Genomic DNA, 24995 nt, shown 5'->3' with positions numbered 1-24995 from the left:
ATCTCCTGGAGAAGGAAATGGCAACCCACTCCAGTATTCTTGCCTGGAAAAACCCATGGACAGAGAAGCCTCATAGGCTACAGTCCATGGGGTCACAAAGGGTCAGACACGATTGAGTGACTTCATTTTCACTTTCTACGCGTTTGAAAGAGTCTACCACTGGAAAACACGGCCATCGTTGACAAGAAAAAGAATGAAGGTGGAAGGGCATAGTGGGAGGTGAGACCCTCAGAGTCCATCCACTGTGGCAGAGCAGACAACTTCCTCAGGAGCCAAGATTCTAATTTTCACCTTAGGAAATGAAGCCTCCTCTTCCTTAGCTTATATCAAGAAACACAGCCACAGTACATATGGATGTTCTCAGAGACTGCCCAGCAGGGTCAGATCAAGAAGGGCCTGGGACAAAAGCATGAAGAAGTGGGGAGGCAGGCTGTTTGCAGGAAGCCAGACCAGAGCACAGCAGAACCGGCTGGAAGCTGGATTAGAAGGAAACAAGTATGTCTTAAGTGGCCTTTGGGTTTAGTGGTTTGAGCCCCCAGATAACCAACCCCACATGCAGCACTTAAAACCTCTCTACTTAAAGCCAGACTTGACTAGAACAACTTCAAAGATGGAAGGTCTACTGCCTCCTTAGAAAATGCTTCCACATCTCAAAGAATAGTCAACAGCTTTCTAATCCTTTCTGGATAATAAGAAAAGTCAAATCCCTCTTCCATATGGCAAGACCTCAGATATTTTTAAAACACCTGTGTGGGTCATAGTTCACCACTCTCCACACCTCATCCCAAAGTCTTCTCTTCTTCAAAGTAAAATGTTTCCAGTTTCCTCACTTTTTAAGCCATTCCTCACAAACCACAGTTTAGAGAACTTCTGTCAGCCTGAGAACCACTACTCTGGGTACATCGAGTTGTCGATGTCCCCTGGGTGCATGTGGCACCCAGGAAGTTCTACCGTGTTGGAGATGGAACATGAAACAGAAACTTAGTTCTGGGTACAGGTATAAAGACCAGACCTCCAGCTATTCATGTGTCTGCCCAAGCACTTCCAAAGTTCCCTACCCCTCAGACACAGGAAGGAGGTTGGGGATAACCAATTTTGTGTGATCTGGTTTTTGGCAGAGGCTGCAAATTATGAGTGGTAACAGCTTGGTACTTAGACCAGACTTCTTGTCAGGACATTTCTTCCTGGTTGAAGTGGTGGAACAGGGACTAAGTCATGAGGGTAAGCTTGGAAGTGCATTTAGCTCGGCTTTCTGAGAGCCATGGAGTTGGCTTAGCTCACATGCCCCAGTGTCGCAGAACTCTTTAACTTTAGAATCAAGGCAGCCTTGAAGTTACCAAAAATGGGAAGACTCCTGTGACTCACTTTGGGGACTTCGGAAGCTACTTTCTCAGTGCCTGGGCTGCCAACTGACCATAACTACAGATGAGAGAACACAAGGTAGTGATGGCCAGGGGCCACCCAGCCTTACGGAATCATCTTCACGGAGGACAGCCGTTCACACGTACCAAACCACAAAATGTGCAGATCTGTGTCCCAGAAATTCCACTCTAGAAATTTCTTCTGGGTGCCAAGGACCCAAGATGTCTGCCTCCAGCCAGAGTTCACATGGATGAACACTCCACTGTGTCCACTACCAGCTTTTGTGACCCCAGGACCCCTTAGCTCCCCAGGAGGCCCTCCAAAACCAGCAGGAAATAATCAAGTTCATCAGTATCAAGAATCAACATCCAAATGTGTCAACAGCTTCTACTACTGATGTTATCCTTTCCAGAGCACAAGTCCAAATTCCTCCAGGACAGGACTTGAAGGAACTCTGAAATTCCCAAAAAGCCCCTCTGGAGAACTTTGGTGTTTGGAAGAACCAGTTCCAAGTAGTGGGAAGCACAGGCAAAACCAGACTAGACATGCAGCAAAAGCAGCCATTTTACCAACTCTGAAAGGGCCCCCTTATTTTATCTTCTCATCTCACTTGTTCAAAAAAAATCTCTGCTGCTGACGATGTTGGGTCTGATACACTCCTCTGTCCTGCCTCTGCTGTTGCTACTGCTGCTAAATCTCTACAGTCGTGTCCGACTCTGTGCGACCCCATAGACAGCAGCCCACCAGGCTCCCCTGTCCCTGGGATTCTCCAGGCAAGAACACTGGAGTGAGTTGCCATTTCCTTCTCCAATGCATGAATGAAAGTGAAAAGTGAAAGTGAAGTCGTTCAGTCGTGTCTGACTCTTCGAGACCCCATGGACTGCAGCCCACCAGGCTCCTCCATCCATGGGATTTTCCAGGCAAGAGTACTGGAGTGGGGTGCCATTGTCTTCTCCGCTGTCTTGCCTCTAGAAGCATGTATAAGGAATGACCCACAAAGAAGGAGGTGAGGTCAGAGTCACCACAGAAGCTAAAAATGCAAGGTTTAAAAAACCCAGAGAACACTTAAGTGAGTTCCGTATGAGTGAATGATTTCCTTGTAGCCTAAAGATTAGGTGGGTCTTTTCCATGGCAAACACCAGAGGAATACATACATTAGCCAGAAAAAAAAAAACAAAAAACAAAACACAAACACTTACCTATGCCAAAAAAAGAAATTTATTCTGAAATAATTGAACACAGTCGCCAAGATATACATAAAAATGTTCCTTAGAGTATTGTCTAAAGTGAGGGAAAGCTGGAAACTGAAAGTTCATCAAGAAGGGTCTGTTTATACCGTCAGGGTCTGTTATCTTACTATTTGTGATGCTGCAATATAAGAAACATATATTTTGGTTTTTCTCCCTGGCTCTTATTTCGAGCTCTTTAAACCTTTGTCATTTTCTTAAGTGATAAAGGTGCTAGAAGCATGCTAATGCTGAGCTCCAGGATGGCTGCAGGGTGGGGGCTGGTCTCTAAAAGGACTGAGCCACGGTTAGAAGCTTGGAATGTTCAGCCTCGTCCCCACCCCCTCTCCTCCAGGGAGGGGAGAGGCTCTGGAGATTGAGTTAATAAATGGTCTTGTCTATGTGATAAAGCCTTGATAAAGATCCCTAAAGTATGAGGTTCAGAGGCCTTCTGGGTGGGTGAGCATGTGCTGGGAGCATGGCACACCTGAAGAAGGTAGGGAAGTTCTGCACCCTTTCCTGCAAGCCACGACCCCTGCCTCTCTCCCAGCTGGTTGTTGCTGAGTAGTAGCCTTTTTCCTTTCTTTTTATTGAGATATAATTGACATATAACATTGTATTCGGTTCAGGTATAAAACATAATGGTTCAATATGTGTATATATTACAAAAGGATCACCATAAGTCTAGTTAACTTAACATTCCTCACCAAACATAGTAATTAGTCTTCTTGTGATGAGAACTTTTAAGATATACTCTCAGCAATTTTCAAATATACACTACAGTATTATTAACTATGTTAACCATGTTGTACATTATATCCCCATGACATTTATTTTGTAGTTGGAAGCTTGTACCTTTTGACCGCCTACATCCATTTCCCCCACTCTCCACTCCTCTGCTTCTGGCAACTATCAATCTATTCTCTATGAGTGTTTTTTGGGAGGAGAGGGGGTCAGTTCCACATATAAGTGAGATATATGAGTAGTGGCTTTTTCACTATCTGATTTATTTCACTTACCATAGTATCTTCAAGGTTCACCCATGTTACTGCAAATAGTAGAATGTCTTCATTTTTTATGGGTGAATAATAATATTCCACTGTGTGTGTACATATATATATATATACATATATATGCATGCCACACCTTCTTCATCAATTCATCTGGTGATAGACCCTTAGGTTGCTTCCATGTCTTGGCTATTATAAATAATGCTGCAACTAAGTTGTATCCTGTAATGATGAATCAGTAATCTGAATTCTGTGAGCTGTTCTAGCAAGTTATCAAACCCTAAGAAGGGGTCATGGGAACCCCAGTTTATAGATGGTTGGTCAGAAGGACAGTTGACAACCTGGGGCTGATGTCTGAAGTGGGAGCAATCTTCTGGGACTGCACCCTTACTTGTGGGACTTGATGCTAACTCCAGGCAAACAGTGTCAGAACTGGGAGCACACCTCTGTTTACCGGGGGGATGCTCCCAAATTCATGAAACGTTGAATAAAACCAATCAGATGTTTAAAAAAATGTTTTAAATGTCAGAACTGAACAGAATTGCAGGACACCTAATTGATGTCTGCAGAAAACTGGAGAATTACTCGGTGTGAAAAAACCCACACATCTAGTCACATAAAGTTATTTTTGTTTGGCGGAATAACAGTGCATCAGCCAAGATGGATCACAATGTACATGTGATCTAAGTGGCCCAGTACACAGAGGCATAGGACAAAGGCTTCTCGAGCTCAGGTCACCAGGCTGGCAGTCCAGGTGGGGACTCAGACATGCCCAGTTGGCCCAGGAAGTCAATACGTGTCCTATTCTTCCTAAATTTTCAAATCCAAGAGGGACTGTTAGAGCTGGGCCCAGGGCTCAGGAAAGCACAGACAGGGCTGTAGCCTGTCCCAGAGACACACACTCCATGCCAGTGCAGTGCCCATGGCTTCAGCTTCCACTGGGCCAAGCCACACAAGGCCGCGGATGGCTACCCAGTGGCTACTTTGGAGGCCCCGTGACAGTATGGTACAACCACCCAGTATGGCCTGGGCCTGCCCCAGGCCCCTCTTGAAAAGTATTCCAGCTCCTTTCTCTTTTCATCCTCTGGTTCTAGTTTCAACTGTCATATTCCTGGAGAAGGGCTCTGTAAGGGTCAGAAATGCTGCTGGAACCTCATCAGAGCTCCGTGGGGAAGAGCAGGCTAGTTGCCTGGCCTCTGAGTCCTGGAGAGAAACCAAACAACAAGCCTGTCACCATGTCTGCTCTGAAAAGCAAGAAGACAGGCCTGGCTGCGGAGACCCAATGCTAGAGAGGCCAGAGCAGAACTAAATCTGGCTTACGAGTCACTTTTTCCCACTGAAAGAGCTGTGAAGAGACTGGACAAGAAAGCAGAACCCCTTGCACTGGCCCATCCTTGCGTGGCATTCAGAGCTGTTCCAGTAACCACAGCAGGGGGCACACCCCGAGGTGGTGACTGTCCTGTAGCACTGGCCTGGGACTGCTTCTCGGGGCTCACCATCCTGTCCCCTGGGAAGTTCTGTGAAAAACTTAGTCACAGGTGTCCTTTTGGTTTTTCTATTCTGATAATAAAATCCATGCTCTTTGCAAAAAATTCTATCACAGTGGAAGGTTCCAAAAGGAACATCTCAATAACTCATAACCCTATCACCTTGGGATGGCCTCTGTGAGTATCTTCATGCACCTCTTCCAGGCATTTTTGTAGATGTATATATATTCATAAGATTAGGACCCAACTCTGTAGAGTTGTAAGGTGCACCATTTTTGTTCTTTTAAGCTTATTACCTTTCCCCCCAACAATATGCTTTATTTTTTTCAACATGGTTCTTAAATGACCACATAAATAATATCAATTGCTTCCATGTGCTGTACTAGGGACACTGACTATACTATAAAGTGACAGTCGCTCAGGTGTCTGACTCTTTGCAACCCCATGGACTATACAGTCCATGGAATTGTCCAGGCCAGAATACCGGAGAGGCTAGCGTTTCCCTTCTCCAAGGGATCTTCCCAACCCAGGGATAGAACCCAGGTGTCCCACATTGCAGACGGATTCTTTACCAGCTAAGCCACTGCAGAAGCCCAAGAATACTGGAGTAGGTAGCCTATCTCTTCTCCAGCAGATATTCCCAATGCAGGAATCGAACCAGGGTCTCCTGTGTTACAGGCGGATTCTTTACCAACTGAGCTACCACAGAAGCCCATATTATAGATATCCTGATTACCCCATTTCACAGATTAAGTAACCAAGTCTCGGCGATGTTCAGTTTTGACCCCAGGTGTCACAGGTCCCACATCGCCAAACCGGCAGCCTGCTTCTTGCGCTCCTGCCCCTACCCGTGCTCTCCTCCTTTCACTGAACACTCAGTGATGAGCCATTTCAAGTTAGCAAAGGGCTCTATCTACTGTCAAGGTGTTGGGTCTGCTCCGAATGTACCAGCTGCTCTGTTCTACTTGCCAGAGGCCTTCACTGCCCCCTTCAGGGAGCACTCCTGAAATGCAGGTGCTAGAGACAAAGGAGCCACATTCTGCTGGAAGAGCCAACCAATTAAGACTCCATGGGGGGCCACAGAAGAGAGCGCTAATCTCAGGGTGAATAGCCTAGCTTAATGCTTGTATCAAAGAATTCCTTTCTGAAAAGAAGCTCATTTCACGCAGTTCTCCGAGTAAGATACGACCCACAGAAGAGAAAGGAGTTTGCGTCAAATTCCTCCTCCCCCAACAAACGTCTTGGTACTGTGATCCCTCTATGTTGGGCAGAGGCACAGGCCCCAGCTAAGGCGAGGTGTTTCCCAGGACCTCTGAATCTATCACAGAGATGGAAGGATGGCCACCACTCGGCTTGGGTGGTTATTCAGCAGTGGAAAACACTCTCAGACAGAGGTTGGCAGACTTTTTCAGTGAAAGGCCAGATATCAAATATTTTAGGCTTTGAGGGCCATATAGTCCCTGTCACAGCTACTCAGTTCTGCTGCAGCACAAAAGAAGCCGTAGATAATACGTAATAGGCATGTCTGTGTTCCAGTTACATTTTATGTACAAAGTCAGATGTCCATCAGGATTCCACATAAAGGCCATATGTTGCCAACTTTTGTTTCTAGGATTTAAGTCTCCCCTAAAAACACTTAAATTTAAATACTGAATAAATTACAATTTACATGCAAACCACTTAAATTTTAGGCCATAAGATCATTTCTGAGGAGTTGACTGTTTTATTTCAGTGGAGTAGAAACACAATCTTTCAATCACCAATCTTAAGATCTTGGAAAAGTGCAGAGAAACCAGGAATTGTTTTGCCTTATAGTTGATCAGTATTACTAACAGATGAAAGGGAAAATATTTTACAGATCCATAGCAACCAGAAAAGAGGATAAATCAGGCTGAGGAAAAGAAATCGTCAGGAAAATCAAAAAGAGTATGAGGAAGAAAAATGATATTAATATAACCAGGCAGCTCCATTTGGCTTCAGTTAACTTACTAGGGCAATGGAACCAGGAAACGCGAGAACTCGACAGCTCTCATTGGTAATGATGGAACATCTCCTTTCAGAAAACTTTACTTGAGGCAAAGATATTAAGATCAAATACACTTGGGATATTTAGAGAGAAGCCAGCCAGGTAAGCGGCTGATGAGAAACTGAACTGCAGCCTAGCAACATCTCACACCTGGGGACATGCTCTAACCGCCTCACTCAATCTTCCTGACTTCTTTCACTCAACTGCAGAGCAGGGATGAGGAAGCAAAACCCGGTCCACTTCTCGGATCTGGAAAGAAAGCCCTGTGGTGTGCTACCGGGCACAGGATGCCGAGGCTGCTGACAATCCCCAGAGAGAGGAGGGGTTCCCCTCCCAAGGCTGAAGAGCCTTAGCAGAGGCTGACTGGCGGCAGGATTGGACTGCAGGAAGGTCCCAAGGGTTAGAAAGGCTGGGCTGAGAAGCAGCCATGACTCTGATGCTGTGCTCCAAGGACTGCAGTGGCCCCAGCACCTCCTAGGGAAGAGCCATTCTAATAATGCAGGCAGGACACCTCAGAACACCTCAGTTTCAAACGCATCTTAACTCCTTTTTTAAAAACTGTTTTCACTCCCCAAACCGGTCATTTCCCCTTCTTCCTCGAAATGCTTTTGTAGCTCTCCACTGCCCTTAGAATCAAAACCAGACTCTTGATCGTGACTTTGAGTCCAAGTGCAAGTACAAAACCCAGCACTTTTCCAAGCCTGCCAAGCCTCCAGCTTTTCCTGAGCCCCTTCCTCTCCCTCCCTTCAGTTCCTCATATTCTTCAACCTCTTTCTCTCCTCCAGGGCCTACACATGCAGGTCCCTCTGCCAAAAAACTTCTTATCCTCATTCTTTGCCTTCAGTCCTGTCCTTGCCTGACTCCACAACCTGAAGGGAGCCCGCCACCTTATTCTCCTGGGGCACCTGAGCTTTTCTGTTCTGCCATCTTACGGAATCCAGTATTTACTGGCCTGTGTTTTCGGTGTCTCTCTCCACTGCCTGAGGGAAGGGATCCTATCTGTCTGTTCCACGTGGCTTACCCAGCATCTGACAGCATCCTTGGCATGGAACAGGTACTTCAATAAAAAACACAACCAAAGAAAAAGTGCTCCTTTCTCCCAAGGCCTCTAGTCATTTAAAATGGATCCTTGGAGGCTCAAAGGCCAGAGTATGCAAACCAGTGCTGGTAAGGGTGGCCCTGGAGACTAGCCCCTGCCACTCACAAGCTGCGGGAAATTCTCCAAGGCCCACCTCCCTTCTGAGCCCATTTCCTTATGTGAAAAGTGGCAATATCAGCATCTTCCTCATCAAGCCACCTACTGCAGAGCTTAAGTAAGAGAATGCAAGTGCCTAGGATAGCTTGGTGCTCAACAGTTACTATTTTATTTACTTACTTTTAACTATTAGAGGGGGAAAAAAAGATCCCAACAGGAAAAGACTAACTGCATGAGTATTTTTAACTTTAGGAAAGGTAGGAAGAAGCAAAACTTGAGAAAATTCCATAATTCACTGGGATTCTTTAATAAAACTTGACCCACTGTCAATACCTGGAAAAGTCTCTGACTTCAGGCAGCAGGCTGTGTCCCTCACCACTTCCAGCTTCAGAGACAGGAAGCATGATGGATGGGTTCCCGGGCTAAATCTAAACTGTTTAAGAACCACATAAGAGCCTGCATGTTTCCTAACCCCAAACGCATGCCGATCAACATGTATTAACAAGCCTCCTCAGGCCAAATAACCTAAGGAAGGGGACCATTCTCAAGGACTCAGAAGAGTACAATGTTGCTATGAAAGTAATTTTATGTAACAATCATTCTGTTGTTTGTTGAAAACAATTATAACATTTATGGATGATCACAGGAGTATTCTTAAATAATATAATCATTCATCTGCAATGGCGGTTACCATATAAAATGTTCATTTCCCTTAACCTAGCAATCCAACTTCTAGGAATTTATCCCACAGAAATACTTAGGCAAGAGTACAAAGACACAAATAGACAAGGATGCACACTGCAAGTTTGTGGTAGGGAAAAACTAGAAATCACCCAAATGCTCAACACTAGGAAAATGGTTAAAGTACAGTGTATCTAGATAATTTAAAAAAGTATACAGTTAGAAAAAATATACTGACATGGAAAAATATCCAAAAGATATGAAGTTTAAAAAAAAAGCAAGTTGAAAAACATTATGAAAAACATGGTCTATTTTTATAACATAATGACAATTCTTTCTAGATACATGCATTGAAAAGAAAATCAGAGGTGATATATGTATTAATATAATTACAGCTGATCTGCATTGTTGTATGACATATACCAACACAACATTGTAAAGCAATTTTCCTCCAATTCAAAAAAATTTTTTAAAAAGAAATTATCACAGAAAAAAGGAAAATTAAAAAATAGAACACCAACGTTTTCTCAGTGCGGGAATGAATTACAAAGGACTTCACTCTGTCACATAATTCTATGTTTCAGGTTTATAATGAGCAAGTATTTCTTTAATAAATGGGAAAAGGAAAAAATGTAAAGTAAAAAAAAATCTCTTGTTGGCATTAGTCTGTCCATACCACAGAACTCAGGATGCTCAATCGATGCCACCCACCCCCACCCCCATCTCCCTGCTTGGGCCTGAATCACAAAGTGAGCCGACTTAGCCCATGTCATGAGGTTGCCATTAAACAGCAGCAAGCAAAGGCACTTGAATTTCCAGTGTCAGTTACAAGGTTGGAGGGCCACGTTTCTCCTAAAACTCAAGTGAAATTGCCTTGGAATTTGTGGTTAAAGTCTACCAATGGCAGAACTGAGAACAGACAGCCTTTCCAGCAGAATTCTAAAGCGCAGTTCAGAAATCAAGCCCTGCTGAGTTGGGGAATGGTTTCTTTCTAATGAAACCCAGAGGGTGGTGGGGGGGGCGGGCGGCAGGGGAGCAATCACTGGCAATCTGAGAAGAAAGAATGAACTGATCACAAAAATAAAAGGGAATGGGGAAGTAAGAGGAACTGGCTGTAAAGTAAGAGGGAAAGAAGTTGAAGTGTCTACTGGTAAAGTTACTGCAGAACTTTCTGGTTCATGATGGTGACTGGATTTTGTTCTAAATCTGTGTAGCAGGTGAAACAACAGCAGCTACCCGGTCACATTCTCTTTCCACATGACACTTTAATACTGGCCTGGCATCCTGATCAATATACAAGGATCCTCTGACCCCAGGTACCACTTGGGTAAGGGGACAGAAAACTCTTTTGCCCATCTGCTGGCCACTCATCTTCTTACTAAGAGAACCCCAATTTTCCTCCTCTGCCTTTCCTTGGCTATGACTTTCAGGGAACCAGGGTGCATTCCCTGGCCCAGCCCTAGAAGGTGGATATTGATCAGTAAGTCAACAGGGTTGTCTCACTTTCCTGACAACTCTAGCCAATGAGGGGCTTGCCTGATAGCTCAGTTGGTAAAGAATTCGCCTGCAATGCAGGAGACCAAGGTTCAATTCCTGGGTCGGGAAGATCTGCTGGAGAAGGGATAGGCTACCCACTCCACTATTCTGGGGCTTCCCTTGTGGCTCAGCTGGTAAAGAATCCACCTGCAATGCAGGAGACCTGGGTTTGATCCCTGGGTTGGGAAGATCCTCTGGAGAAGGGAAAGGCTACCCACTCCAGTATTGTGGCCTAGAGAACTCCATGGACTGTATAGGGGCTGCAAAGAGTCAGACATGACTGAGCGACTTTCACTCACTCTAGCCAATGAGATGCAATGAGGGCAGTTCTGTGAAGGTTTTGATTGGTCTTGAAAAGAGACACAGGACAGAAGTGTCTTTTTTGCTGCTGGTAGACTCTGTCAAGTGTGATTTCAGGATGGTAGGGATTCCAGCAGCTCTCTCTAGAACATCAGGGAACCGCAGTTTAAAAAGACAATCCAAAGCACTGAAGAAGACAGAGCAGGAAGTTAGAAAGAACTCAGGTCCTTAACAGCATTGCTGAACAGATAATAACCAACCCTGGAACTCCCCACCTCCAGATGACTTACTATGTAAGATAACGGCACTATTGTTAGGCCATTTTAGTCATGGTGTTCGATTACTTGTAGTCAAAACCATCCCAACAGATACAAGAACAAAAGGTGCCCGCTCCACCTGCATCCTCTAATGACCTAACTTCCATTAACTGCACACCACGTCTGAGGTCCTAGATGCCCCTAAAGCCCTGTGAGACAGCTGACTTTGCCAGCCAAGGGCTAGACCTGCATGTTTTCTCCAGTGCTTTCTGCCCTGTGCTCTAGAGGACTTCTCTCCCACTCCACGTAGTTGGAAGTGAGGAGCAGGGAAGACTTTAAACATAAATCCTGGTGCTCCCATCTGGACCACCCTTAACTGGGGGAACCCATTTACCTAGACAGAACTAATCTGAGTCCTTCCCCAGGACTGATGGAGAGATGTTGGAAGAAAAAAGCCTTCTGCCTGCCGGGTACAAACTGGGAGAACGGGATACTCTGGTTGGTGGTGCTCATCTTTCCTGGCACGTGGGCAGAGTCAGTCTACAGTACAAAACCAACACACAAGTAGGAGCCCTGAGGACACTTTTTGAACATATAGGTAAATCCATGCTTGAAGCCCTGGACATCCCAGTAACCTGAGCCGATGAAGTCTGTTCTTATTTCAGGTAGTTAGTGTTGGGCTTCTGTCATCTGTTTATGACTAGAACCATCCAGACTAAAATAAACACTGACCTGCCCCACCCCCACACCTTGACTTCTTCACCTTCTCTGGATACTTATCTTTCCCAGGCTGCTCACATTTCTACTTCCTTTTCTCTACAGCTCAGCTTCCCATCTCTGAGCAAATCAACCAGAAGATGACTGCCCTCTAGCAGGTCGGGGCTAAGTTATGGAACCCATCTAAGTCATTCTTCAGAGCAAGCTTCAGAGACTGCCCCATGCAGCCCCACGACAGGGTGAGAGCACCACCACCCCCCATCACACCCCCTAGAGTCTTGTCTCTTTCCTTTGCCCTCCCCACCGCCCTAATGCTGTTTCTAAGTCTGGATGGCAATGCTGTGGATGCTGTTCAGACCTGGAAAAGCAGGTCTAAGCACTCCACTTACTAGATACTGCTCAACATGTTCTCACATGCAAATAGGCAGGGTGCTTCATGTAAGTCACTGAGTTTAAGGTGGACAGCCAAGTGAGGCAAGACCATCACACAGAACTATGCTGCTAGGTACACGCGTGGATCTATCTATGTACACATCAGACATAAAATACATGTTCTGTGTAACAGCATATGTGTGATCCTTGTACAGTGGAACCAGTCAGGGCAGAGCAATGCCTGCACGTAACAAGGGAGGTTCTCCGCAGCATCAGGAAAGTGTGCCCTGCTCCGAGAAAACTATAAAAAGATTTTTCACCTTATAAAGAAGGATTTACTTACAAGGTTCTACTAAAGTACATGGGCTCTAGTGCATTTAGAATAGGATTTGATTTGCTTAAGACTTTACAGGCACTGCCAACTACATAAATCAAGGAGCCACAGTTGAACTGAATTTGCTTTTTCATTTTACAATGTGATACATATAAAATGAGGTGATTTTATTTGTATCATTATTATTGATTTTCGGTGTGGGAGAAGGATAATGGCACCAAAACTGTTACCATATCAGCTAAGGCAGGCATCTGATACAGAAACAGGCAATGGGACAACCAGGGTTTTCCTGTAAAATGGGGTCTTTATTAACACTGTAAAAAAAAAAAAAAAGATCAAGGTACCCACCTTCTTTATTCATATAAAGTTTTTGAAGACCAAATAATAATTGGAGGTTTTATATATATATATATATATATATAGAGAGAGAGAGAGAGAGGGAGCGGGGGGTGGGGGGAGAAAGAAGCACTATTCTAAGTGCTTTGAGGGTATTAACTCATTTCATCATCTCAATAACTTCATGCATAGTTACTATTATTATTTCTGCTTTATAGATGAGCAAATGGGTTATGTTGCACAAGGTCAGGAGGCAATAACTGGCAGAGCTGAAATAAAAGGCAGGCAGTATGGGCCCAGGGCCCATGCTTGTACCATCATACTATGCTGTCCCCCTTGATCTAGTAGTAACGTGCCAGATGGCGAAATGTGCCAGTGGCAAAGTGTGCCAGGGAAAGAAGCAGAAATGGGGGCTACCTCGTCTATAGCTACCTACCTAACTTACCAACAAGCTCAGGCACGTGGAGCTGAGAGCCTGTACTATGCAGTAAAACAGGAAGGATGGAAAGGAGGGAGATAGGGACGGAGGGAAGGGAAGAAAGGAAGAAAGAAGGAAAGAAAAAGGAAAAGAAAAGATGACTGAGAGGAGGCACAAAGGAAGTTTCTTGGTTTGGGTGCTGGTTACGTGGGGTATGAACTCTCAGCAAGCTGCACTTTTCATACACATATTTTCATGAATAAAAAGTTAAAAGATGAAAGTATGTGTTTAAGAGTACTTGGATAACATTACAAACGGCTTTGGCCCTCCTCTATTTTCCAAATGTTCTAGAATGCCCGAGCAAGGCACGCTGGAGTTTAGAGACTACGCATACAAGTGCAATCATCTATGTGGACGACTCTCAAATCTCACTGTCCGACCTGAGACATGTGCAGCCCAAACGTCAACTAAGCAATCACGGTTAATAGAGTGGCGGTAAGAACTACAACACCTGGGTTCAGATTGTCCCTCGGACTTACCAGGTGTGTGATTCTGAACAATCTACTTCCCCTCTCTGTGTTGTCTTGCTTTCTGCAGCTGAAAAGCTGCTATCACACAGTGCCTAACTCACAGGGCTTTACTGCACATTGACTGAGTGCTTACAATAGTGCCTGGCACACAGAACACACTATGAATTTTAGCTCTGTTCTTAACGATTTCAGCTCATGGCCGTGGTCTTCTCTCTTACATCAGTTGCCATATACTTTTCTTCATCATTTCCCCATTATTTAGATAATTACTACTTCCTGCCATGTTTCAAGAAAAATCTAAGGTAGATTTGTTTTAGCTATTATTCAAGAATACCATCATATTATGAAAATCAGAAAATCAGGTATTATACTTTGGAGAGTGAAGTCATCCTGTCGCTGCTGTGAAATGCCTGAAGTGACCTGCAGACACCAACCACAGCTGTCACACTGCAGACACCACGAAAGGGCCTGTCGGGTCAGACCATGCTGTGGAGCGACACCAGTCAACGCACACTCAAGAAAACAGCCACGACATTTTATTTTCAAAGTTTTCAATCCCATAGGAAAGTTAGAAGGAGAGTACAATATATCCTTCACCTCCATACATTCTTCACCGAGATTCACCGGTTATTAACATTTTGCCACATCTGCTTTCTCTTCTGTCTCTCCTCCAGCCCACTTTGTTTTGCCAAATCATTCAAAAGTTAAGCTGCAGACATCATGTTATTTTGATCATAAATAATTCGGCTCCTATCTCCTAGGAACAGGGACACTATCATAATATAATACCAGAACATAATACCATATCACACCCAAGGAATTTCACAGTTGCACAGTACTATTATCTAATATACAGTCTATATTTTTTCTAATTGCTCTAAAAATAACCTTTTTGAGGACTGTAAGTACATTTAAACCGTCATGTTTTCTTTGATCTAGGCGAGTCCCAGACCTTTTACCTTTCAGAGCATTGACATTTTTGAAGGGTCCAGGCAGTTGTCTTATAAAATATCTTACAATCTGGACTTGCCTGACTATACACCCAGGATTCAATTCAGGTGAAATATTTTTTGGAAAAGTGCTACCTGTGTGATGTTTCATACTTCACAGTGTATCATGTAAGGAGGTGCATGGTAGTCATTTGTTCCATTTTGCATCACTACATGTGGTCATTTGGTTAAGGTGATGGCCACTCAAACCATTGTAAAGGCATTATTTTCCTCTTTGTAGCAAATAAGTAATCTGTGGAGGGATTCTTTGAGTTCCTGTGAACATCTTGTACCCCAACAATCTTTTTTAATCCAATGATTTTGGCATCTGTTGACAAATGAGCTTGAATCAATGACTACATTAGTATTGCAAAACAGTCACTGTGATGGTTACTCTGCAGTTGAAATGAACCTTTGCAAATCAAATCCTATTTTCTCCCTCACTTGCATTATTATTTCAGAACTATAACATCAGAACTATTTCAGAAGTTCATCTGCTTGACTCCACCTGACAGTGATTCATAACACCTGTTTTACATTTCTCTGATCTTGATCCACCTGAACAGGTACATTAAGTGCAAACAAACGTATAAACGCACTGGCTTAAGCAGTGGGCAGGAAGCTACCTGTCTATACAAGCAAGAGACTGCCTAGTCTTTAGAGCCCTCCTTCCCATAATGGATCAAATTCCATGTCAGGAAATGTCTATTTTCTAGGAGCTGAAATATCTCAGTTGGGAGAGACTGAAGAAATGTCTATTTTCTCAAAGACAGTTCTCTATCAGCATCAGTTTCAGGCATCCCAAGAAGGGAGAGAAGGGGACACCGTGGGTTCAGGCAGTAGACTCCTGGCACAGTGTTAAAAGACACCAGGACAGCACCAAACCACACGGGTCCGCTTCCAACAGCCGGTTCCCCTGCCCCAGTGAATGACATTTCTTCCTGTCAATAGTCCTTTAAAGTCCAAAAAAAAAAAAAAAAAAAGTCCAAATGACATCCCAGACTACTGCATTAGAATCCCCAGGAAGCTGCTTAAGAAACAGATGCTCCAGTCGCACCTCTGACCAACTGAATCAGAGCCCAGAGGGGCATTTGGGACTCAAGTATGTTGAGATCCCAGAGAATCTCAGGCGCAGCCTGGTTTGGGAACTCTTGCTTAGAGAAGACCCACTCTAGCCTCCAAAGGGGAATTATCCCATAGGCCACACAATGGTAGATGGTAATTAAGGATCAGTCCCATTACATGATGGCCATCCAGCCAACAACTGACAGCCAGGGGTTTGGAACGAGGGCAGAGGCCTTCAACATAGATGGTCAACTGCACCCCCAATTTAGAGCCTACTCAAGGCTAGGGGGAAAAAAGTGACTATACTTAGAGAAGCTGCCAAGCCTATGGTTTTCCAAATCTAGCTTCTATCAGAACTTTTGGGAACATCAGCCCCCTAAGATTCTGAGTCAGAGATCTCTGGGGCTCAGGGCTGTGTGCTTGAAACAAGCTCTTCAGATGATTCCGATGCATGGGTGCAAGGACCATACTTTGAGACATCCTGGCTTGGATGTTGGTCTGCTCTGCAGGTCAAAGAGCAGGAGTTGGATAAAACCGTGCTGGCTTTCACTTCAAGGCTACTTACCAAACCAAAGAAGCAAAATGTGAAGTCATATGGGAAAGTTTCTGAGCAATTAATTAACCACTCAGAAACACTCAGATGATATGAAACCATCCATAAAAAATACTGACTTCCACTCCAACATATCATCCCACTGGAGGACTATTGGCAAGCTAAGTCAAGAGCATGTGACCAAGGCTCCTAGCACAAAGCCCCCTCGGTTCCATATTAGGTCTCCAGAGGGGCACCGGGGGCATTGGACCATCCCCTAGAGGGCACCTGAATCATCTGAATCAAACAATATATCTGACCGTCAAGGTCCTGCCTGATTCCAGCTTCTCATTCATATTGTGAGGGAGCAAGCTCATGGCAATTCATTCTTTCTCTCTGGCCTACGCTCTACTGCTAACCCTTAGCCAAGATTAACATGTGTGTGTGTGGCCCCAGGGAGGAAGGACCGTGCTAACTGTGGGAAAGGGGGCAAACAGGAAAAGCACTGGTCAGCTCCACGCAGGGCTGGCCTTTGGCTCTCTGGGAATGAGACGCAAGGCTAGCAGACTGCGACCAAGGTTCTGGGTGTTAGCGACTCCCACTGCTGGAGGTCATAGGACATAACCTTCCTTCCCATGGCCCAGACAGCTTTCCACCTGGGAGACGCCAGGAAACAAACCACCTTCATGGTGCAAATGGGGTACACAGCACTCCCAGGAAAGCTCCCTCCACAGGAATCAAAATATACCTGTAGGTCCCAACCCTAGCAGGCTCATGGTGAAAGGACATCCACACCCGCCAGCTTCTGGGGCTCTTACCTGACTGGAACACATATCTGGCCAAGCCCTGCATTAGCTCTGCTGGCCATGTTGGGGGCGCAGACTCCCCTGTTTCTCTCTTCAGACGAAATGTCAACTCAAAGCCAAAACCACTAGGTCCATCTGTTCCTGTGAATCTGGAAGGAATAAAAAGCAAATGTTTTTAGTTTAACTACCTTAGGGAAAACACTGTTTTGTTGCCTAATTAAAGTTCTCCTTTCTTGGTGGCCTCAGCATCCAAACCCCCTAGTTGGAAGAATCTCAGGGAATAAGCCTTGAGGGGAGGGAGGACCCTGAAAGGGGGTAAGGAACCAGAACTCTAGCCTTGCCCTCCAGCTTCCATACATGTGTATGACCTCAGCCTGGCCAATCGAATTCGCCTGCTGGTACTCTGAATTACGAGTTCCAAATTTTGTGGCTCTGAAATATTCCTTTCTGTATGACTGAGGCTCCAATACTGAAAATTGTCCTTATTCACATTCTTTATTCCTACAAGCTATTAATAAGCACCTACTTGGTTTGCTAAGAATATACGTCCTACTGTATGCCCTAGGAGGATGAGACCTTTCTCCACTCTCACCTCCACTTTGCCCCACGAGGGGACAATCCTTGGATTGAGCTGACTGGCCTCCAAACTCAGCATTTGAGGACAAGTCTCAAAGTAGACTCCAAATACTGGGAGGGCCTCTGATCTTTCTGAACGCTGGCACCCCGTGTGCACTCTCCAATCACTGGCACCTGGAGGGAGCCGAGTTTGCCCTCCCTTCCTGGCCCCAAGTGGCCCAGAGTGATGATGGTCACACACATCAGAGGGAGATGAGGCAAGTGAGCAGTGCCTGCTTGGAAACACTCAGGAGCCCAAATCTCCAGAGGAGTCCATGGGCTTCTGCCAGAGAGGGAAATGACATAGATTAGAGAAGGAGGCTGGTTGGTGGTGGCACCTCCTGGGGTGAGGGAAACATCCAGGGAGGGGTGGCTGAGAGCTATAGGAGGCCTGCCAGCCCGGAAAGGGTTAAAAGTTAAAATACGTTCATGATATAATTTTCAGTAATTATATCTGTACAAACATGAGCCACAATGATTATACACATGTAAACTCCTGAGCATACAAATTCAAGCTATAAAATAAGATGACAGCCAACACCTTCTTGGAGCCAAGCTACTAGAACAGGTGGTCAGAGAGGAGCATGCTGAAGGCCAGAATGAGGTGGTCAGTGCCCAACCCTGGGATTCCACGTGACATCGTTCCTCCATCATCATCATCATCGCCTCGAAGGGGCCAGGCCAGGAGACTGGACATAAAGAGGTTCCAGCGACTCAGAAGCTCTGACACCAAGGCCAGCCCTGCTTGTGTACATGGGTGGGTCCAGCCAACCTGCATCTGCTGCAGTGAGATCACCTCTGATAAGTTAAGTTCTCTAAACTTAAAGTTTCTCTAAATTTTAGAGTCTAAAGGACTGAAAAGGAAGCCTTATAATACCATAGAATACTTAGATACCATTTTCTTTTTTTTAATTAATTTATTTATTTTAATTGGAGGCTAATTACTTTACAATATTGTAGTGGTTTTTGTCATACATTGACATGAATAAGCCATGGATGTACATGTGTTCCCCATCCTGAACCCCCTCTCCTACCTCCCTCCCTATCCCATCCCTCAGGGTCATTCCAGTGCACCAGCCCTGGGCACCCTGTCTCATGCATCAAACCTGGACTGGCGATCTTTTTCACATATGATAATATACATGTTTCAATGCTATTCTCTCAAATCATCCCACCCGCACCTTCTCCCATAGAATCCAAAAGACTGTTCTATACATCTGTGTCTCTTTTGCTGTCTCGGATATAGGGTCATCGTTACCATCTTTCTAAATTCCATATATATGCGTTAACATACTGTATTAGTGTTTTTCTTTCTGACTTACTTCACTCTGTATAATAGGCTCCAGTTTCATCCACTTCATTAGAACTGATTCAAATTTATTCTTTTTAATGGCTGAATAATACTCCATTGTGTATATGTACCACAGCTTTCTTATCCATTCATCTGCCGATGGACATCTAGGTTGCTTCCATATCCTAGCTATTGTAAACAGTGCTGTGATGAACACTGGGGTACGTGTGTCTCTTTCAATTCTAGTTTCCTCAATGTGTATGCCCAGCAGTGGGATTGCTGGGTCATAAGGCAGTTCTATTTCCAGTTTTTTAAGGAATCTCCACACTGTTCTCCATAGTGACTGTACTAGTTTGCATTCCCACCAACAGTGTAAGAGGGTTCCCTTTTCTCCACATCCTCTCCAGCATTTATTGTTTGTAGACTTTTTCATAGCAGCCATTCTGACTGGCGTGAGATGGCACCTCATTGTGGTTTTGATTTGCATTTCTCTGATAATGAGTGATGTTGAGCATCTTTTCATGTGTTTGTTAGCCATCTGTATGTCTTCTTCGGAGAAATGTCTGTTTATTTCTTTGGCCCATTTTTTGATTGGGTCATTTATTTTTCTGGAATTAAGCTGCATGAGCTACTTGTATATTTTTGAGATTAATTCTTTGTCAAGTTGCTTCGTTTGCTATTATTTTCTCCCATTCTGAAGGCTGTCTTTTACCTTGCTTATAGTTTCCTTCATTGTGCAAAAGCTTTTAAGTTTAATTAGGTCCCATTTGTTTATTTTTGCTTTTATTTCCATTATTCTGGGAGGTGGGTCATAGAGGATCCTGCTGTGATTTATGTCAGAGAGTGTTTTGTCTATGCTTTCCTCCAGGAGTTTTATAGTTTCTGGTCTTACATTTAGATCTTTAATTAGATACCATTTTCTTTGAGTATCAATGGGGAGGCAGATTCCACTTGGGGGTATACATCTAGAATTTGGGAGACCAGGCTAGAAGATGCTTGGCAGGATGCAGTGTAAGCTATTTTCTTTCCCTGCTGAATTGTCCTGGCTGGGAGCAATTCTATGCAGAGAGGCTGAGGGAAGAGTTAAGCAAGCTGAGGCTGTAGGCTTGCGAGGGGGTGTGAAAACTCGGGGTAAAGACTGACTTGGAGTCAAAACCCTGCAAAGGGAGATGGGTCACTAGGGCAAAGGGAAGATTTTAAGCAGCCACCAATTAGAGGTTGCTTTGTAAAATGTATTAGACCATTACTCCCGGGCTTTCATCCTGGGCCAAGAAAAATACATGATTTCTAACCGCAAAAACTTGAGAAACAGACTAAGAGAAACACGCTCCTCAGACTGTGCAAAGGGGAGAACCCTCAGATGCACAGAGAGGAGCCACATCCACCCAAGCAGTGCCGCCTCTCTAAGGAGGGACATGCACACGCACGCACACACACACGCACACATGGGTGTGTATGCACATAAATGCACGTGTACACCATCTGCCTCCACACAGGCTGCTTTCTGGGCCAGCTCTGTGGTGGGCAGGCCGGCCCTCACTTGACTGGCTGGGAGGGACAGTCCGGGCCAGATGGTCTCCACCTGCATTTGATTACCACCCACCAGGCTAGCTGGACGCAACCTCTAAACTCTGAAACATGAGTTTGGAATGGCCTAGCCTCGGGATAAACACACAACCTGGGGCCTGTCAGAAGGCCTCTTCTTCAAAGCAGATTGCCCGGGCAATAGCCTAATGACAAGGTCATTCAGTCTTTAACGTCCCCTGGAGGGGCCTGGCTTGGTCTGCATTTCCTCACGTGAGGGCTTCTCCAGCCAAAGCAGATAGCGGCTGTCTTGCGCATCCTCTTCAGAAAGGAACGCATGAGAGGAAACTGGCACATGCTGTAGAAGGTGGGATCTGGGTCAGAGCGAAGGATCTTACTAACACAGAGGCTGCTAAAACACTGGCTGGTGGCAAAGGCGCCCAGTGGAGTTTCTTCCTACAGAGATTCTTAAAGGAAGGCATTACAGGTCCTCCCCTCCCCAGTCTGGTAGGGAGGGGTGAAGGACTCTAACTGTCTTGCTGTAGAAAGCTGGATGAGATGGCCTCCCAGGATTGCTTCCAGCTCAAGAACATCTGATCCTGCCTACTAAGGCACCCTAGGGAGAGGCTGGCTTTGTCTCAGCAGTTTGGGGAGCCCAGGCAATGGCTGTGCCAGCCTCAAGAGTCACATCGAAGCTGCCAACAGGAAAAATATGTGCCTCAAATCCCAACCACTGAAACCTGCCCAAAGGTCCCCCCCAAAGCACCTGACTAAGAAGGTGCCAATCAGCCTCAGAGAGACCAAAATGACTGCGAATTCCAGGCAGAAGACAAACAGGAACTTGGGAGAGACTTCCAAGAATAAATACAAGATGTGGGCAGGCAGAAAAAGCTGACCTAAAAGCTGGTATCTTGTGTTCAACACCATTAGTTACTAGGAAAATTCAAATCAAAACTACAATGAGATACCATTTCACACTCTCTAGGATGCCCAAAATAAAAGATGAACAGTAACAAGTGTTGACAAAGATGTGGAGAAATTGGAACACAAAACAGCAGAGTTGCTTTGGAAAAAACAATGTGGCAGTTCTTCAAAAATTTAAATATACCATATGATACAATTGTTCCTCTCCAAGGTATATACCCAAGAGAACTGAAAACAGTTTTTACACAAAAACTTGTACGCTAATGTTCATAGTGAAGTGAAGTGAAAGTCGCTCAGTCGTGTTCAACTCTTTGCGACCCCATTGACTAAACAGTCCATGGAATTCTTCAGAATTCTGGAGTGGGTAGCCTTTCCCTTCTCCAGGGGGTCTTCCCAACCCAGGGATCGAACCCAGGTCTCCCAGATTGCAGGCAGATTCTTTACCAGCTGAGCCACCAGGGAAGCCCAATGTTCACAGTAGCATTAGTCATAACAACCAAAAGGTGGAAGCAACCCAAATGTCATCGACATATAAATGGATAAACAAAACATAGAATATCCATACAATGCAATATTACTTGGCAATAAAAAGGAATGCTGTACTGATTATTTGTTACAACATGAGTAAACCCTGGAAACATTATGCCAAGTGAATGAAGCCAGATACAAAAGACCACATATCATATGATTCCATTTATATGAAATGTCCAGAATAGACAAATTCACAGAGACAGAACAATTAGTGGTTGCCAGGGGCTGGGGAAGGAGAGAATGGGGAATGACTGCTAATGGGTATAGCGTTTCTTTCTGGAGTGCTGGAATGTTCTGGAATTAAATAATGGTGATGATTGTACAACCTTGTGAATATACTAAAAAGCACTGAACTGTATACTAAAAGGGCGAATTTCATGCTATGTGGATTACATCTTTAAAAAAAGAAAGTTGGCATCTCAGATACATCTCTACACTAGGGGAGTCAGAGCCAACCATGCCAAATAAGCCAGGCCTTTACCTGGCTCTATCTACAAATAACCACTACAATTAACTGAATACCTATTAAGTGGGAGGCCTTGCACTAAGCACTTTCCTGATGCTGTATTATTTAATTCCCCAACAACCCTGTGACTCAGCCATTGTTATCCTCGTTTAACTAATATATGAGAAAAAGACACTTGAGAGAATTTAGGTAATATTCTATAAGTCACACAGTAAGCAAGTGATGGACTTCAGACTTGAGGTCTGACTCCAAAGCCCATTTTCTTCACTGCAGTGTGACTTCAGGCAAGAAATTTTATCTCTCCATGCCTCGGCTTCCTCATCTATGAAATGAGGATAACGGTAATTATTTCAGAGTTGTTAGGAGGATAAAATATTTCAAAACTGCCTGAAACACTGTAAGCACTGTATCACTTACACCAAGTTAAAGAAGGAAGTTACGAAAGACCATATGTTGTATGAATTCATTTATATGATACAATAATTTATAATATATATTCATGTTATGCAAAATATCAAGAATAGGCAAATCTACAGGAACAGAAAGCAAATCAGTGATTGCCTCAGGCTGGGAGACTAAAGACACAGAGTCACTGCTAATGGGTGTGGGCTTTCTTTTGAGGGTGATTAAAAAAAAATTCTAAAATTAGTTTATGGTGATGGTTACATAACTCTTGAATATATTCAAAACCACTAAACTGTATACTTTAAGTGAGTGAACTGTACGGTAAGTGAATTTTATCGCAGTTTTAAAAACTGAGTTGGGGGCGGAAACCCCAAAGACCTAAAGGTAAAAAAATTCACAAACCGAGCTATAGATATATTCCTCTTAAGCAAACAACAAGATGGTCCATCTCATTCATGGTAAAAGAAATGCAACTCAAATACAAATTAAAAAAACGATGATACCATTATCACTTAGAGTGGCAAAAATTTTGAAGTATGACATTATATTCCATTGATGAGCCTGTGAGGAAAGAGGTATTTTCATATATTGCTGGTGGCAATACAAATTAGCACAAGTTTTTTGGGGGGAAGTGAGTAACACCTAACAAAATCACATATTGTTCACTTTTTTTTTTTTTGGATTCACCACAGCAGTTTGCCCAATCTCAGTTCCCTGACCAGGGACTGAACCAGAGCAATGGCAATGAATGCCCAGAATCCTAACCACTAGATCACCAGGGAACTCCCACATATTGTTTACTTTTTGACTCAGCATATCAAAATCTAAGAGTTTATGATCCCAAAATACTAAATGCCCGTTCATAGGAGAGTGGTCCAAAGAGTACAATGCAGCTGTAAGAAGGAGTGAGGAAGAGCTCTAAAAACTGAATGGACATTGTTAAGTAAAAACAGCAGAAGAGGACTATACCATGCCACCTTTTGAGAAGGAGAAAAGGGAATACAGGAAAATGTACCTGTATTTGCTCATTTCTGCAAAAAGCAACACAGGAAGGATATAAGATTGGTTACCTACAGGCAGTAGGTAGGAATCAAGTGGAAAGGACTGTAGGGTGGGGGAAGTATGAGTGTGACATTTCTCTGAATATATATTTCTATATGGTTATCATTTCTGGATCAATGATAATGCTTTCACATACTCAAACAAGGATGGAGGAAAATGTTAAATGTAATACAAATGTAAATTAATGAACTTAACTGTATTTAAAATAATATTACCACACTGAAGAGGGAGGAAAAAGTCACCCAAGTTACCTTAAGTACACAGTTTGTTGATCATATGTCCTCAGACTAAAGACAGAAAGAACAGTAAACAAATACTGAACTCTGGTTAGCATGCAGTGTTATGGGTTGGTAATTGTGAAACTACTTTCTGTGTAAATGTATTGTGGATAATGAGAGCCAGGTTACTCTCACTGTACGATATGATAAAAAACTGGTAAACATACATCAAAGTTAAAAATATGTAAAAACAGAAGGATAGAAAGAGCCTCATAGGTATGATTTTGGAATTGGAGGTATTGGTATGGTATTTAATAGTGGAATAAAAGATGTAGGTGTGGGTGTGATACAGATGTATTTCCTAGCTCTCTCCACTGAGTAACACCTCAAAAGCAATGATAACACGCAGCACTTAGATCTTGGTTTCTAAATACCATCTGCCATTAAAAAAGACTAGAGCTTGCTGGAGAAATGGCTGTTTGAGTTGGGAAAGCACAAAATGACCCTGGAACTTTTTGTTGTACCAGAAGGTAAGTAAGTACTTAAAGAATGATGGGAACATTTAAGTCAACAGTAAAGAGAACCTAAACTTAAGGGCTCCCACTGGCCAAACTGAGGACAATTGAGCATCAAAACAAATGGTATTAACAAGTTATAACCTATTAATTAAAACTCTATTCACTCCATACTGATTACAATGGACCTAGTGACACTGGTGCTATAGATTTTGGTCTTACCAGCCTCCATAATTACATGAGTCAATGCCTTATTTTATATATA

The 24995-nt window shown here is 43.9% G+C and overlaps 1 protein-coding gene across 6 annotated transcripts in view; it reads right to left on the bottom strand.

The window, feature by feature from the left end:
• Window positions 1-24995, bottom strand: part of SUFU (SUFU negative regulator of hedgehog signaling) — a 105841-nt gene that overhangs the window by 55784 nt on the left and 25062 nt on the right. For all 6 annotated transcript variants that reach the window (XR_015155264.1, XR_015155265.1, XM_086377476.1 and 3 more), the window contains exon 3: window positions 17192-17328. Coding sequence is in view for 4 of the 6 variants with exons in the window: in XM_086377476.1 (XP_086233602.1) it covers window positions 17192-17328 (137 nt within the window). In the remaining 2 variants the exon portion in view is untranslated. The remainder of the gene's footprint in view (window positions 1-17191; window positions 17329-24995) is intronic.

Source organism: Bos grunniens, chromosome 26 (assembly GCF_055505025.1).
Source record: "Bos grunniens cultivar Pamir isolate PY7600 chromosome 26, Bosgru_T2T1.0, whole genome shotgun sequence".
Taxonomy (NCBI): domain Eukaryota; kingdom Metazoa; phylum Chordata; class Mammalia; order Artiodactyla; family Bovidae; genus Bos; species Bos grunniens.
This window is presented reverse-complemented; position numbering and strand designations above follow the sequence as displayed.